The sequence below is a fragment of the Salmo salar genome, chromosome 13, assembly GCF_965601325.2.
Source record: "Salmo salar chromosome 13, fSalSal1, whole genome shotgun sequence".
Classification (NCBI taxonomy): domain Eukaryota; kingdom Metazoa; phylum Chordata; class Actinopteri; order Salmoniformes; family Salmonidae; genus Salmo; species Salmo salar.
Genome location: NC_138303.1, coordinates 66665928 through 66678661, shown reverse-complemented (window position 1 = coordinate 66678661; position 12734 = coordinate 66665928). Strand labels below are relative to the sequence as shown.

General features: G+C 42.9%; 1 protein-coding gene across 4 annotated transcripts in view; it reads left to right on the top strand.

Annotated features, from left to right (window-relative positions):
• Nucleotides 1-12116, top strand: part of LOC106567565 (rho guanine nucleotide exchange factor 12) — a 143780-nt gene extending 131664 nt beyond the window's left edge. For all 4 annotated transcript variants that reach the window (XM_014137028.3, XM_014137024.3, XM_014137029.3 and 1 more), the window contains 9 exons: nt 177-344; nt 941-1028; nt 1367-1444; nt 1588-1682; nt 1800-2078; nt 5388-5708; nt 6338-6558; nt 9805-9877; nt 10303-12116. In XM_014137028.3, the coding sequence (XP_013992503.3) occupies nt 177-344; nt 941-1028; nt 1367-1444; nt 1588-1682; nt 1800-2078; nt 5388-5708; nt 6338-6558; nt 9805-9877; nt 10303-10313 (1334 nt within the window). In that variant the 3' untranslated portion in view covers nt 10314-12116. The remainder of the gene's footprint in view (nt 1-176; nt 345-940; nt 1029-1366; nt 1445-1587; nt 1683-1799; nt 2079-5387; nt 5709-6337; nt 6559-9804; nt 9878-10302) is intronic.
• Nucleotides 12117-12734: the final 618 nt, after the last annotated feature.

Sequence of the window (12734 nt, the reverse complement as noted above, 5' to 3'; positions counted from 1 at the left end):
CTGCCAATAACAGCTAATTTCCAGTTTCCCACTCAGACCATTCCCAGACATTCCTAGCAAAATTCTTGCTTGAGACATTTTTACCAATTTAATTGCAAAACAATCACAGTAAGGTACTTAATTGTTACCCGCTTCATTGGACCTTTAAACTGTTGAACTTCCTCCTGTGCCCTCAGAGCTGTACACGCTGCTCCTGGAGGACATCCTGGTGCTGCTGCAGAAGCAGGACGAGCGGTTGGTCCTCAAGTGCCACAGCAAGAACCTGGCGGGCACCGCCGACACCAAGCACATCTTTAGCCCCATCATCAAGCTCAACACCGTGCTGGTGCGCTCCGTGGCCACCGGTGAGTCCATTGAATTCATTTTATTTCCCACAGGGAAATCCATTCTGCAGGAGTACATAAGACACGATACATGAAGATACAATGACACACAAGCAAGCACTAACAAGCCACGTCCACTTAGTTTAATTAAGAGGGTTGTTCAGGAGTGTGTAATGTTTACAAAAAATCTGAAATGGTTTGTGTAGAACAGATGTCATTTTCTGTTATGCTGAATGGAGATTTGTGTCAGCTTTATATGTTCCATTTCTATCTGTCACATTCTGAATGTTGGGTCCCACTGAAAAGTTTATTGGAATCAATGTCCAATAAAATTGCTTCAAGCAACATATCTGTGGTAGCCTGGTCCCAGATCTGTTTGTGCAGTCTTGCCAACCATCATGGTTGGAATGACAATGGACTAAGTTTGGTGGAACCCGTTTGATCTTGCAATAGCTCACATTCTGTTTTACTGAAGTGACCAGGCTAAATTGGAGTTGGCTATACAGCACAAACAGATCTGGCAGCAGGCTATATCTGGTGGGCTTTGGAGAGGAAAGACAACATAGCAGACTGTCATAATATATGTTCTGATGATATGCTGTCTCTTCCCCTGACAGACAACAAGTCCTTCTTCGTGCTGTCTATGTCTGACAACGGAGCCCAGATCTACGAGCTAATGGCCCAGACCGTGTCCGAGCAAAGAACGTAAGTCTGTTCATCCCAAAGTCACTTAATTCAACTTCCCATTCAGTTGTCACCTGGCTGGAACTAGGATTGAAACATTCTGGACACTTTATCAAAGTTCCCAGGTTTTCCAGAAATTCCAGTTGAAGGATTCCAGGGGAAAATAAGCAGGGACAGGATCCTCCAACTAATATTTCTGAAAAAGCTGGATTTTTGTAGTTTTATTTGTATTTTAAGTCGAGTTCCTCCAGGCTAAGTTGCTCTCATAGAGATAGATGGCACTTGACAGAAAGACGGGATGGGCTCTCTTTCTATCTCTCTGGTTGCAATGTTTCTCAATAGCTCCTCCCATCCACTAGGTGGCAGTGTCTGATAACGCAGAGGGCAGACACCATGAAGGCGAAACCGCACAACATCATACCTTTACCTCAGACCGAGTAAGTTAACTGGCCTTTTTTGGCTATTTATATATATATATATAATATTTTTTCTATTTAACTGTTATATATTCTGCTGTCAAATGAAAAAAGGCTCCCGTTTCACATCGCCTTAGTTTATAATTTACGCATGCGTGTTGCAGTGCTGAGCGAGACGCAGTAGAGGTGATAAGCACAGGGATACCCAAACTAAGCAAAGACCCAGACCGCCTTTCCAAGGGAAGTATCCAGTTTGCAGGTATCAATTACAAGACATTTAATCTAGTTTTTCGACCCTATGAAAAGTTCTGTGAGTTTGACTATGCTTCATGCAGCTTTAAAACAACTTCATTTCCCATGTTTCTGTGTCCCCTAGAAAAATATGTCACTTCCTCGCCTGGTCTGCAACCCACGCCCACATCGATCAACCCATTCGACAGCATCAAATCAGATGACAAGGAAGAAGAGTCGCCGCTACTGCTAGACAGAAGAGAAGAAGGGGAGGAGGTAGATGAAGCGTTTCTGGTTGGAGAGCTGGCAGACAGACTGCCCTTACTCCAGGAGAGGTCATGCCAAGGCATTGCCATCGATGACCAGGAGCCCCATGACGCCTTCGTCATGTCCCCCTCCAGAGCCGAGGAGGCCCTAAGAACCTGTGAGTTTACTACCTTGGCCTTAGTTAAACCAATATGACACATAGTGATTGAATGACACTATCATAATGTTTTGCTGCAGAAACTAAAAATGTGTTTCTTATTGTCCGGTGCTGAGCGATTAGTGCTTTTTTGAGGTTGGTTCGATTATGAAAATATAATCAGTTTTCAATTTCGGTTTCGATTACTTTGGGTTGAATGCTGTAACAACACAGAATAAAACAATTAATAAAAGTCACCTGATTGTAGTGACTGCTTATTAACCATCATAGAGCTGCTGCATATGCTGTTTGACAAAATCCTTATTTGGTCGTTTTTCAAAGTAAATAAGGCATACTTTTATGACTGCTGAATACCAACTATCAATCACTTAGATCATGTATTTTCAGGGAGAGATACCTCGCGAAGCAACAGCTGCTCTCTATATCCCCTTACGATCGAGCATTCTTCTGCCTCTTCTGTAGCAAGCATAAAAGAAACACGGACCGGGCAAGTAGATGCCCAATGGATTATGGTCATTGTCGTTAATTACCACATTGTATGCGCTAAACTTTGTATAATATTGGCATGTTGAAAATTACAACTCCCTACTACATCGCCAGTGGCGATTTTAGCATGTAAATCTTGGTGGGGCAAACTCAAATTGTTTGGGGGATGCATACCAGCATGCCAAAAACACAACACTAAACAATACATCAATTGCACTATAATGATGACAAACGGTGCACACGAACTTTTAGGGCCTACATTTTTTTATTTTACCCTTATTTTACCAGTTAAGTTGACTAAGAACATTCTCATTTACAGCAACAACCTGGGGAATAGTTACAGGGGAGAGGAGGGGGGATGAATGAGCCAATTGTAGAACATAAAGCTGTCCCAACAGCAAAGCTTTCATTTCAGCACCATGGAGTGAATCCTTACCACCGCTACACCTGGCTATCAGTGGAGCCTTGTCTGGCAGCGAAACAGTTCATTCACCCTCATTTACCTCCTTTTTTGAAAAACATAGCTGATTTGGCTGACTTGCTTAATTAAACAAATGTGGTTTCTACTGACTCCCTGTGGATTTGTTTAAGTCGATAAGAACCTCATTGTCCTTAATAATACTGAACGCCAACATGAGTTTTGACTTTTGAACCATTCAAACATTATTACATTTATGTTCAGTAAATTGATGTTTGTTCTTATATAATTAACACTTAGCTCTAAGTATAAGCAAGTGCAAGCAAACGAGCTGCAACGAGGTAGGCCTATTTGTTCAGCACTTTCAAAATGGACACCGACAGAAATTCAGATAAATTCAGCAAGATGTTCAGGCCTTGACTCTTCGAGAGAGAGAGAGATGTGCGGTTCGCTTACTATTTGAAGGAAAATACAATCACGAGGATCCACTTTTATAGACAATATACCGACGCATAGACAGCGCATTGCGCAAACAAAACAACCCTCGCAATATCAACTGGAATTACATGGGTCTATTACTGAACTTTTTGTTGAAAACAAATATTTTAATGGGAAGAGACTGTCACTGGCAAACATGGTTACAGACCCAACAACATATAGTATCTCCTCCTCGTGAAGAAAAGCACATGAGCTAATTTATGCAGAAGCATACAAGACATTTTTGGACTCAACATTGTTGTGCTGTGCTCACTTGAACAGGAAGGTGGCGTGGCGGTTGTTCTTGTGGGCAAAATGTGTCATCAAGGGGGCTTTCAAGACAACGGGGAACTCTGGGGGGGAAAAAACAAGGTCTAATCATGACATCAGTTATCTTTAGTTTGCAAGCTGTACAAAGAGGCCCGAGTTCCCGGCTTGGAATTCTGAGTTGGATGACCGTTCAGAACGTATTTGTCCCAGTCGGAGCTAGTTTTTTTACGAGTTCCCAGTTGTCTTGAACTCACTGAAGTCGAGATTTCCCAGTTCTGAGTTTTCAGTTATTTGGAACGCGGGCAGAAGTTATGCTGGATTGCCAGCATGGCCAATGTATTCAACCTTTTCTCATCCATGGTGTTGCATGTGAATGTTTATCCTTTTAAGCTTGGAAAAGAGACCCTTAAAACCAGACTTGGACCACACACCCACTCCACTGAATAGCAGGCTAGTGATTGCTTTGCGACGCTTGCAGGTAGCCACTGATTCCTTCCAAACCACTCATTGTTGAATTTCCGACTTGTTGTGTAATGTTTATGTCCAATTGCCGATGAGCACCGATACCTTTTATCTATACTTTTTTTTCATATGACAAGGATTGAAAAGGATTTGCCAGTAGATTGTCGACGTGATTCATGATGATGACTGCTTGTCTAGCTTGCTAGCTAAGATTTTAAAAGTAACATGGTCAGTCCAATCAAAACTGCGGTAGATATGTGATTTGACGTCATTTTATCTGTGGCCAATGACCTTGAGCCTTCTTGGATGGGCACTTGTAATGTAAATGTATGGCAGCACCCAAGGGGCTTGAACTGCCTAGCTCTCTCTGTAGATTCTGCGGTGACGTAGTGTCCCGATGAGTGACAGATTACTGAGCAAATCACGGCGCAACAAGAGAATATCACCAACGCCTACGCTCTGTATATTCCGCTGGCTGCCCCTCCACCACAGAAAGCACTAAGCTAGGCTGAAATACCTGCATTTTGGAGATGCCTTACTCAAGAAAGACACTTTGAATGTGGCTTTATTGCGGCGGCTTTATGCCTAGTTAAGGTTAAATACAATAAAATTAACTCAATCATTTTTTTTTTACATTGTTTGCAAACTGATATGTGACATGAATTAATGTCAAAATAACATGCAAAACATTTTTTTTAGCTAAACAGGTCCTGTCCCACCTACCCTGAATGACGGGTCGCCAATAGCACAGTTCAGGCTGGATCTGATTTATCTCTAAAGAAACTGCAATATGCGCATTGAGCTCACAGAAAAAAGTGATTTAAATAATTGAACTGTCAGTCAATTACTGTAGTTGTTTAAAAAAGAAAAAATAACATTTCAGTTAATAGCTCAACACTTTTATTGGCCTAATGAATATGACCATGTAGCAGTTTTAACACACCAGTTATGGAATACCTTAAAAAAAAAACTGCACCTGGATTACCTGTTGCCAGTAGGGCAGTTTAAAACTCAGTTAAATGAGTTCACTGAAGTGTGCAATTGTTTCAATTGATTATTATAACTTGTTGTAATAACCTGATGTTTTGTAGTTTTATCTATTTTTGTTGTTTTGATGACTTTTGTCCTCAGGGCACCATTGTAAATGAGAGACTGGTCACAATTGGGTAACTTCCCTCTTTCTCTCCTTCTCCCAGTGGCAGCCCTGAGGCAGGTCCTTCTCAACCACATGACAAGCAGAGAGGAGGGCAGCGACAAGAACAATGAGAATAAGAAGGAGAAGGAGCAGAGGAAGGGCTTGGCCCATGGCGCCCGCCTGCTGAGGACCACGTCACTGAGGGGCCCAGAGGACAGCAACAGCAGTACATCGGGCCCTAGGAGCGCAGCAGCATCTTCTCCTGGCTCCTCGGAGAACGGCACCTCGGAGAGGACCGAGGCGGGGAGGGAGGAGGGGGCCCCAGGATCCTCGGAATTCCCGTCTGGGGACACAGCCTTCTTCGAGACATCTGAGGACTACGGTGAGCCTACTGGGACATTCAGGGAGCTGGACAAGTCATGGGAGGGCAGAAAACTTATTGGCCAATCCCCTTCTGCTTAAGTCGGATTTTCACTTAGTCATGTTTAGATGTCAATAGGAGAATTTGACTTAAGCGGAAGTTAGGATTTACCCTGTAATCTGTACTGTTCAAATATCCTCATAGCTGAACAAGTTGTGTTTATAGCCGTTTTATGATATCATTATGCATGTGAGGTTCTTCCTTTTTAATTGTGAACGTTAAAAGTTCTCAGGTGGGCATAACTTACACTTTTCAGAGATTATCTGCTTTATGGCTCTAAACCGGCATTTCCCAAGCTAAGGGTCGCTACCCCATATGGGGTCACCTGATTTGAAAATGGGGTCACGAGAAACTCTCAAATAAAATACAAAAATTGCGCTTAGTCACGTTTGTAGGAAGAATGAACCATCTTTTGAACGGTTTAAGCTACAAAATATTATGACCCCACCATTGAAGGATAAGGCTCTAAGGAAAACATATGTGTCTTCTGTTTCCCTCTACAATGTCCACAAGCCATGCATTACTCATTAGAACAGAGTGGACAAGACCAGGCAATAGATCAGACTCTTGCTCTCTCTCTCCCTTTTCAGGCAGTTACATTGTCCTGGGGGGCTCGGGGGAGAGCAGCACAGACGACGACGGTCAAGCGAGTGGCAAGGGTGGAGGCGGGGCCCAGTTGGACTCGGACTCGGGCATCGACCTGAAGAAGCTGCTCTCCTCATCCTCGCAGACAGGGGATGCTGGCCCCAACCTCAGCCGCCAGGTCATGACCCACATCCGCCTGCTGCAGGCCAACCTGCAGCACTTGAAGGTACACCATCAACCCCCCTTTGAGTACCATGAAGAAGTTGCCCCCCTAGATCAGACCTGGGTTCAAATACTATTTGAACTAATTTCAAATACTTTCTATGCTTGATTGTGTTCGCACTTCAGGCAGGCTAGAGTAAACGCTTAAAGTATTTGACAGATTTCAAATAGTATTTGAAGCCAGGTCTGATCTAAGGTCAGTTTTAACGGCTCTTTGATGGATGCCTCAGGGTAGCTTCGGCACAAAATCAAATCATATTGTATTTGTCACATGCTTTGTAAACAACAGGTGTGGACCAACAATGAAATGCTTACTTACGTACGGGCCCTTCCCAACAATGCAGAGAGAAAGAAAATAGAGAAATTATAGAAAAGTTTTTAAAAAATGTAATAATGATAGATACAATGAATATGGCTATATACAAGGGGTACCAGTACCAAGTTGATGTGCAGGGGTACAAGGTAATTGAGGTAGATATATACATATAACTAGGAATAAAGTGAGAAACAGTAGCAGCAGCGTATGTGATGAGTCAAAAATGTTGGTGCAAAAAGGGTCGGGTAGCTATTTGGTCAACTATTTAGCAGTCTTATGGCTTCGTGGTAGAAGCTGTTCAGGGTCCTGTTAGTTCCAGACTTGGTACATCACTACCGCTAGCTTGGGAGTAGCAGAGAGAACAGTCTATGACTTGAGTGGTTGACGTCTTTGACAATTTCTAAGGCCTTCCTCTGACACCGCCTGGAATAGAAGTCCTGGATGGCAGGGAGCTCGGCCCCAGTGATGTACTGGGCCCTACGAACTACCCTCTGTAGCATCTTGCCGTCGGATGTCAAGTGGTAATGCAGCCAGTCAAGATTCTCTCAACGGTGCAGCTGTAGAAACTTTTTCAGGATCTAAGGGCCCATGCCCAATCTTTTCAGCCTCCTGAGGGGGAAGAGTGTTTGTCATGCCCTCTTTACGACTGTGTTGGTGTGTTTGCACCATGATAGATCCTTTAATGTGGACGCCGAGGAACTTGAAGCTCTTGACCAGCTCCACTTCAGCCCCGTTGATGTGAATGGGGGTGCGCTCGGCCATCTGTTTCCTTTAGTCCACAATCAGCTTCTTTGTATTGCTGATATTGAGGGAGAGGTTGTTGTCCTGGCACCACACTGCCAGGTCTCTGACATCCTCCTTATAGGCAGCCTCAACGTCGTCAGTGATCAGGCCTACCACGTCGTGTCATCTGCAAACTTAATGATGGTGTTGGAGTCGTGCACGGCCACGCAGTCGTAGGCTAACAAGGAGTACAGGAGGGGACTAAGCACGCACCCCTGAGGGGCCACCGTGTTGAGGGTCAGTGTGGTGGATGTGTTACCTACCCTCACCACCTTGGGGAGTCCCGTCAAGAAGTTCTGGATCCAGTTGCAGAGGGAAGTGTTCAGTCCCAGGGTCCTTAGCTAAGCAATGAGTCAATGAACAGCATTCTCACCTGGGTGTTCCTGCAATAGAGATTGTGTCATCTGTGGATCTGTTGGGGCGGTATGCAGATTGGAGTGGGTCCAGTGTGTCTGGGATAATGTTGATGTGAGCCATGACCAGCCTTTCAAAGCATTTCATGGCAACAGATGTGAGTGCTACGGGGCGATAGGCAGGTTAACTTGGCGTTCTTGGGCACAGGGACTGTGGTGGTCTGCTTGAATCATGTAGGTATTACAGGCTGGGTTAGGGAGAAGTTGAAAATGTCAGTGAAGACACTGGCCAGCTGGTCAGCGCATGCTCTGAGTACACACCCTGGTAGTCTGTCTGGCCCTCCGGCCTTGTGAATGTTAACCTGTTTGAAGGTCTTACTCACATCGGCTAAGGAGAGTGTGATCACACAGTCGTCCAGAACAGCTGGTGCTCTCACGCATGGTTCAGTGTTGCTTACCTCAAAACTAGCATAGAAGGCATTTAGCTCATCTGGTAGACTCACATCACTGGGCAGCTCGCGGCTGGGTTTCCCTTTGTAAACCATGATAGTTTGCAACCCCTGCCGACGAGCTTCAGAGCCGGTGTAGTAGAAGTCAATCTTAGTCCTGTATTGATGCTTTGCCTGTTTGATGGTTCGTCGAAGGGCATAGCGGGATTTCTTATAAGTGTCCAGGTTAGTGTACCGCTCCTTGGAAGTGGCAGCTCTAGCCTTTAGCTTAGTGAGAATGTTGCCTGTAATCCATGGCTTCTGGTTGGGATATGTACGTACTGTCACTGTGGGAACAATGTCATCGATGCATTTATTAATGACATTTCACATTCTTAAAGCAAAGTGGTGATCCTGACTGACCTAAGACGGAATTTTTACTAGGATTAAATGTCAGGAATTGTGAAAAACTGAGTTTAAATGTATTTGGTTAAGGTGTATGTAAACTTCCAACTTCAACTGTAGATGAAAACTCTTGGTAAATAGTATGGTCTGCAGCTTATCATGAGGTTTTCTAACTCAGGCGAGTAGAATCTCAAGACTTCCTTAATATTAGACATTGGGCACTAGCTCTTGTTAAGAGACGCACACCTCCCCCTTGAGCTTACCCGATGCTGCCGTTCTGTTCTGCCGATGCATAGAGAAAACAGCTAGTTGTATATTATCCATATCCTTGTCTAGCCATGTTTCTGAGAAACATAGGATATTACAGTTCTTCAGGTCCCGTTGATAGGATAGTCTCGAATGGAGTTCGTTCAGTTTGTTCTCCAGTGATTGTAAAATAGCCAATAGAAAAGAGAGTCGAGGTTGTTTATTTACTCACCGCTGCAGTTTTATTATGGTGCCCGCATGTCGGTCTCTATATTGCCGTCTCTTTCTCTTCCGAGTGTCGGGTATTAGGGCCTAGTCGGGGTGAGCAGTATGTCCTGCGCTGCCGACCTGTTGAAGTAGAAATCTTCATCCGAATCGAGGTTAGCAATCACTCTTCTGATGTCCAGAAGTTATTTTTGGTCATAGGAAACAATGGCAGAAACATTATGTGAAAAAATTTATTTAAAAAAAGTTATCAGCGCAACAAAAAAAAACAGGAGCCCATAAAGCGTCTACTATACATTCCAGAACTTCATGGTACCAGAAATGTATGAGAAGCGCTTTAAGTAAAGTCATTCAAATTCTTAATTTCAGTCCCTCATGCTTTTGCCCATACTATTAAATGTTTCTATTCAGCCATTTATTCATCCATCCACACACTAATTTTGTCCATCGCTTTTGTTCTACCAGAGATAAGTTTATCAACAATTTATTTTCAGGAAGTGGAAACCAAGTATAATGAACTGCGCCAAAGGCTGAGTGAAACAGCTACTGACACAGAGGAGAACAAAGGTACTGTGAATTATTGATATTGCGCCCCATATGCCACCCTATAGCCTTTAATAGTGCACTATTTTTGACCAGGTCCCATAAGGCTTTATAGGGAATAGGGTTCCATTTGGGACACACACTGATACTTTACTGATCATGAACAGATACAAGAGTAGTTTGCATGCACAAGATGCTTGAAAGGGATTTTGTAATACATGCGCATAGATATCTTGTGCTCCACCAATGCATTGTAATTTCTGCAAGCATTGAAGTTTGAGTAAACCATACACACGGGACAACAAACAGAATACGTATCACAACTTGTAACTAGATTTGTTGTTGGATACCCTAAATTTATACAACGGGTGGGTCTAATCCTGAGATGAGGAAAGCAAATTCGAAATATGTTTTCACTATTTCTCTCTTTGTTTTCTGTCTCTCGTCAGATGAGAGTTAGTGGTGACAGAGCCCCTAATCCTCCACCACAAGAGAACAAAATAGTGACATTGACAGGGAGGGGGACACCTGGTCACCTCTCCCTGTCCTCTTGGTGCCCCCCACCTCACCCCCTCACCCCTCCAATGCTGCTTTGACCTAAAGAGGAGACTGAGACACCCCGCAGGCCCTCCCAGGCACACACAGCAATCAGGGAGGAACGCTACAACTCTCCACAGCCTTCTCACAAGGACCATTGGACTATACCCCCCTCAACCACCAGATCTTTTTTTCCTCCTGTGGATAAGAGTGTCATCTTCCCATTGCTCGCATGCATTGGGTCTTCGGAACTCATCACTTTCAATTTATCCAGCCGGGTCCAGAAACACAACTGTACGTGATGCTATAGTCCAACTTAAAGCACCCCCGTGTGGTGGCTAATGCTTTGGGCCTAAAGGATCATGTACCATAGCAAAGGCATACCAAAGTGAGAAGTGTGCAGAAGCTCCGCTAGAACAAAACATTTTAAGTTTAGAGAATGGTCATTGAGATTTTAATCAGTGGTTTTTACTTAACTTCAAAACATAATAGTATGTTAAGTTAGCCCACCATCATGCCTATAATGACATTCTGAAGTGAATCTTAACTTTCACTTAAAATGTTCCCTTCGGTATGTATAGATGTGGAAGACTATTGGAAGTGGAAGTTAGGATTATCCCCTTAAGAGGTCCTCAAGTAATTTATTGGATCTCAAGAAAAACAAGCAGTTCTCCAAAAAAAGGGAAAATGTTGTGCATCTCAAGAAAAAGGACCAGTTCGGTCTGCTAGATAGGTCTACTTTGCCAACCCAGTGAAATACTGTTAGTAGTTAGTAAGAGCAATTTTTCTTAATCTTTCAGTGTGGCTGTATCTCCTCTGGCTGGCATTAATGGCACTTTGGAAGCACGTGTGGTATAGCAAAATACGGGAGGACAGTCCGTCGTTCCTGTTATTGACTTTCCCCTGAAGTAATGTGGTATTCATCCATTCCTAATTGACAGTGACCCTCTTAGATCGGGGGAACATCCCCCCCCCCAGCTATGTGCCCAGTTGCTGTATACCTTCCTTTTTCTCTGTTTTTGGAACTCCAAACTCTGTGTTACTGTACATCATCCTTTGGCTACAAGCTACTGAGGAACTCTTCACTCACAAATGTAGCTTCTGGGGTGAGAGCACAGACCTCTGTGATTTCATGGTTGGATTGAGAAAGTACTGGCACAACAAATACTGTATATTCATTTCACTCCAGTGTTAGCCCAGCTGGAAGAATGTTTAAATATAAAGTTGTGGCTTGGATTCTTGGATGGAAACAAAGAAGTGAACAAAAAAGAAGAGCGACTTCTATTGACTTTTAAATATAAAAGAAATACAATAATGACCAACACTGCGTCTCTTAACGTAAGAGCAATCTTCACATTTCCTTGGTTTTGTTGTTTTTTTCCTTCTGCTTTCTACATCATACAATCATGTATTATTTTAACAGAAACTACTAAAACATTTGAAAAAATAAGACTGCAAAGTATCCCTAAAATATTAATGTAATCTGTATTTGTATTATTTTTGTCTAGACTTTATTATATTATTATGAGCACTATTAATATGGTCACTGCCTCTGAAAACGTAAATAGTTATTTTTAGATGAGCGATTTAAATTTGACTGATCTATTGTTTAAAATGAAGGGAAAGATTGCAAAATGTCTTCATTTTATTTCAGTCTATGTTACTGGGTAGAGGGAGGGAAATATGAGTTGGAAATATGATTAAAGAAGCTGGCTGGAAACACTGATGGTGGAGTATTATTGTCTGGGCTTGGATGTGAAAATACTGCAGCATATTTTGGTATACCTTCTTGTTTCACATGTTTATCTTTCATTTTATTCGCAATGCAATGAGACCACACATATTGCCCAAATACTTGTTAAAGACACTTAAAAGGGAAGTTCAGTATCTCACAACTTAGGCCAGGATTCAGTCTGATCGCGCTGTCAGCTATACAGCTTTTAAAGGCAATGTTCTCGTGTTTACGGAGACGGCATTCACAGTAAACACTGCATATGTTGGCTCAATCAGAAATTACATTTAATTAGCCGACAAAGCATGATCGGATTGAATCCTGGCCTTAATGTTATGTGATTCCTCACCCTGAAAGTATTTTACACAGACTATTTTTCAAGGTATGCCAGGGTTCTTTCAGATCTGATCCCATAAGATCCCAACGTTTTTTGTTAACAGCACAAGTGTGTATTAGAAAGGGGAGTCTCAATCAGCCGCTTTGGAATTTATATATTTTGAGCAAGTAAATTCAAACTTCATTGAGCTCTTTTTTTTTTTTAATACGACCAAACAGAGCCCTGTAGTCCTACATGTGTGGATTGATTGATTGACATTGATTTTATTGGGAAAA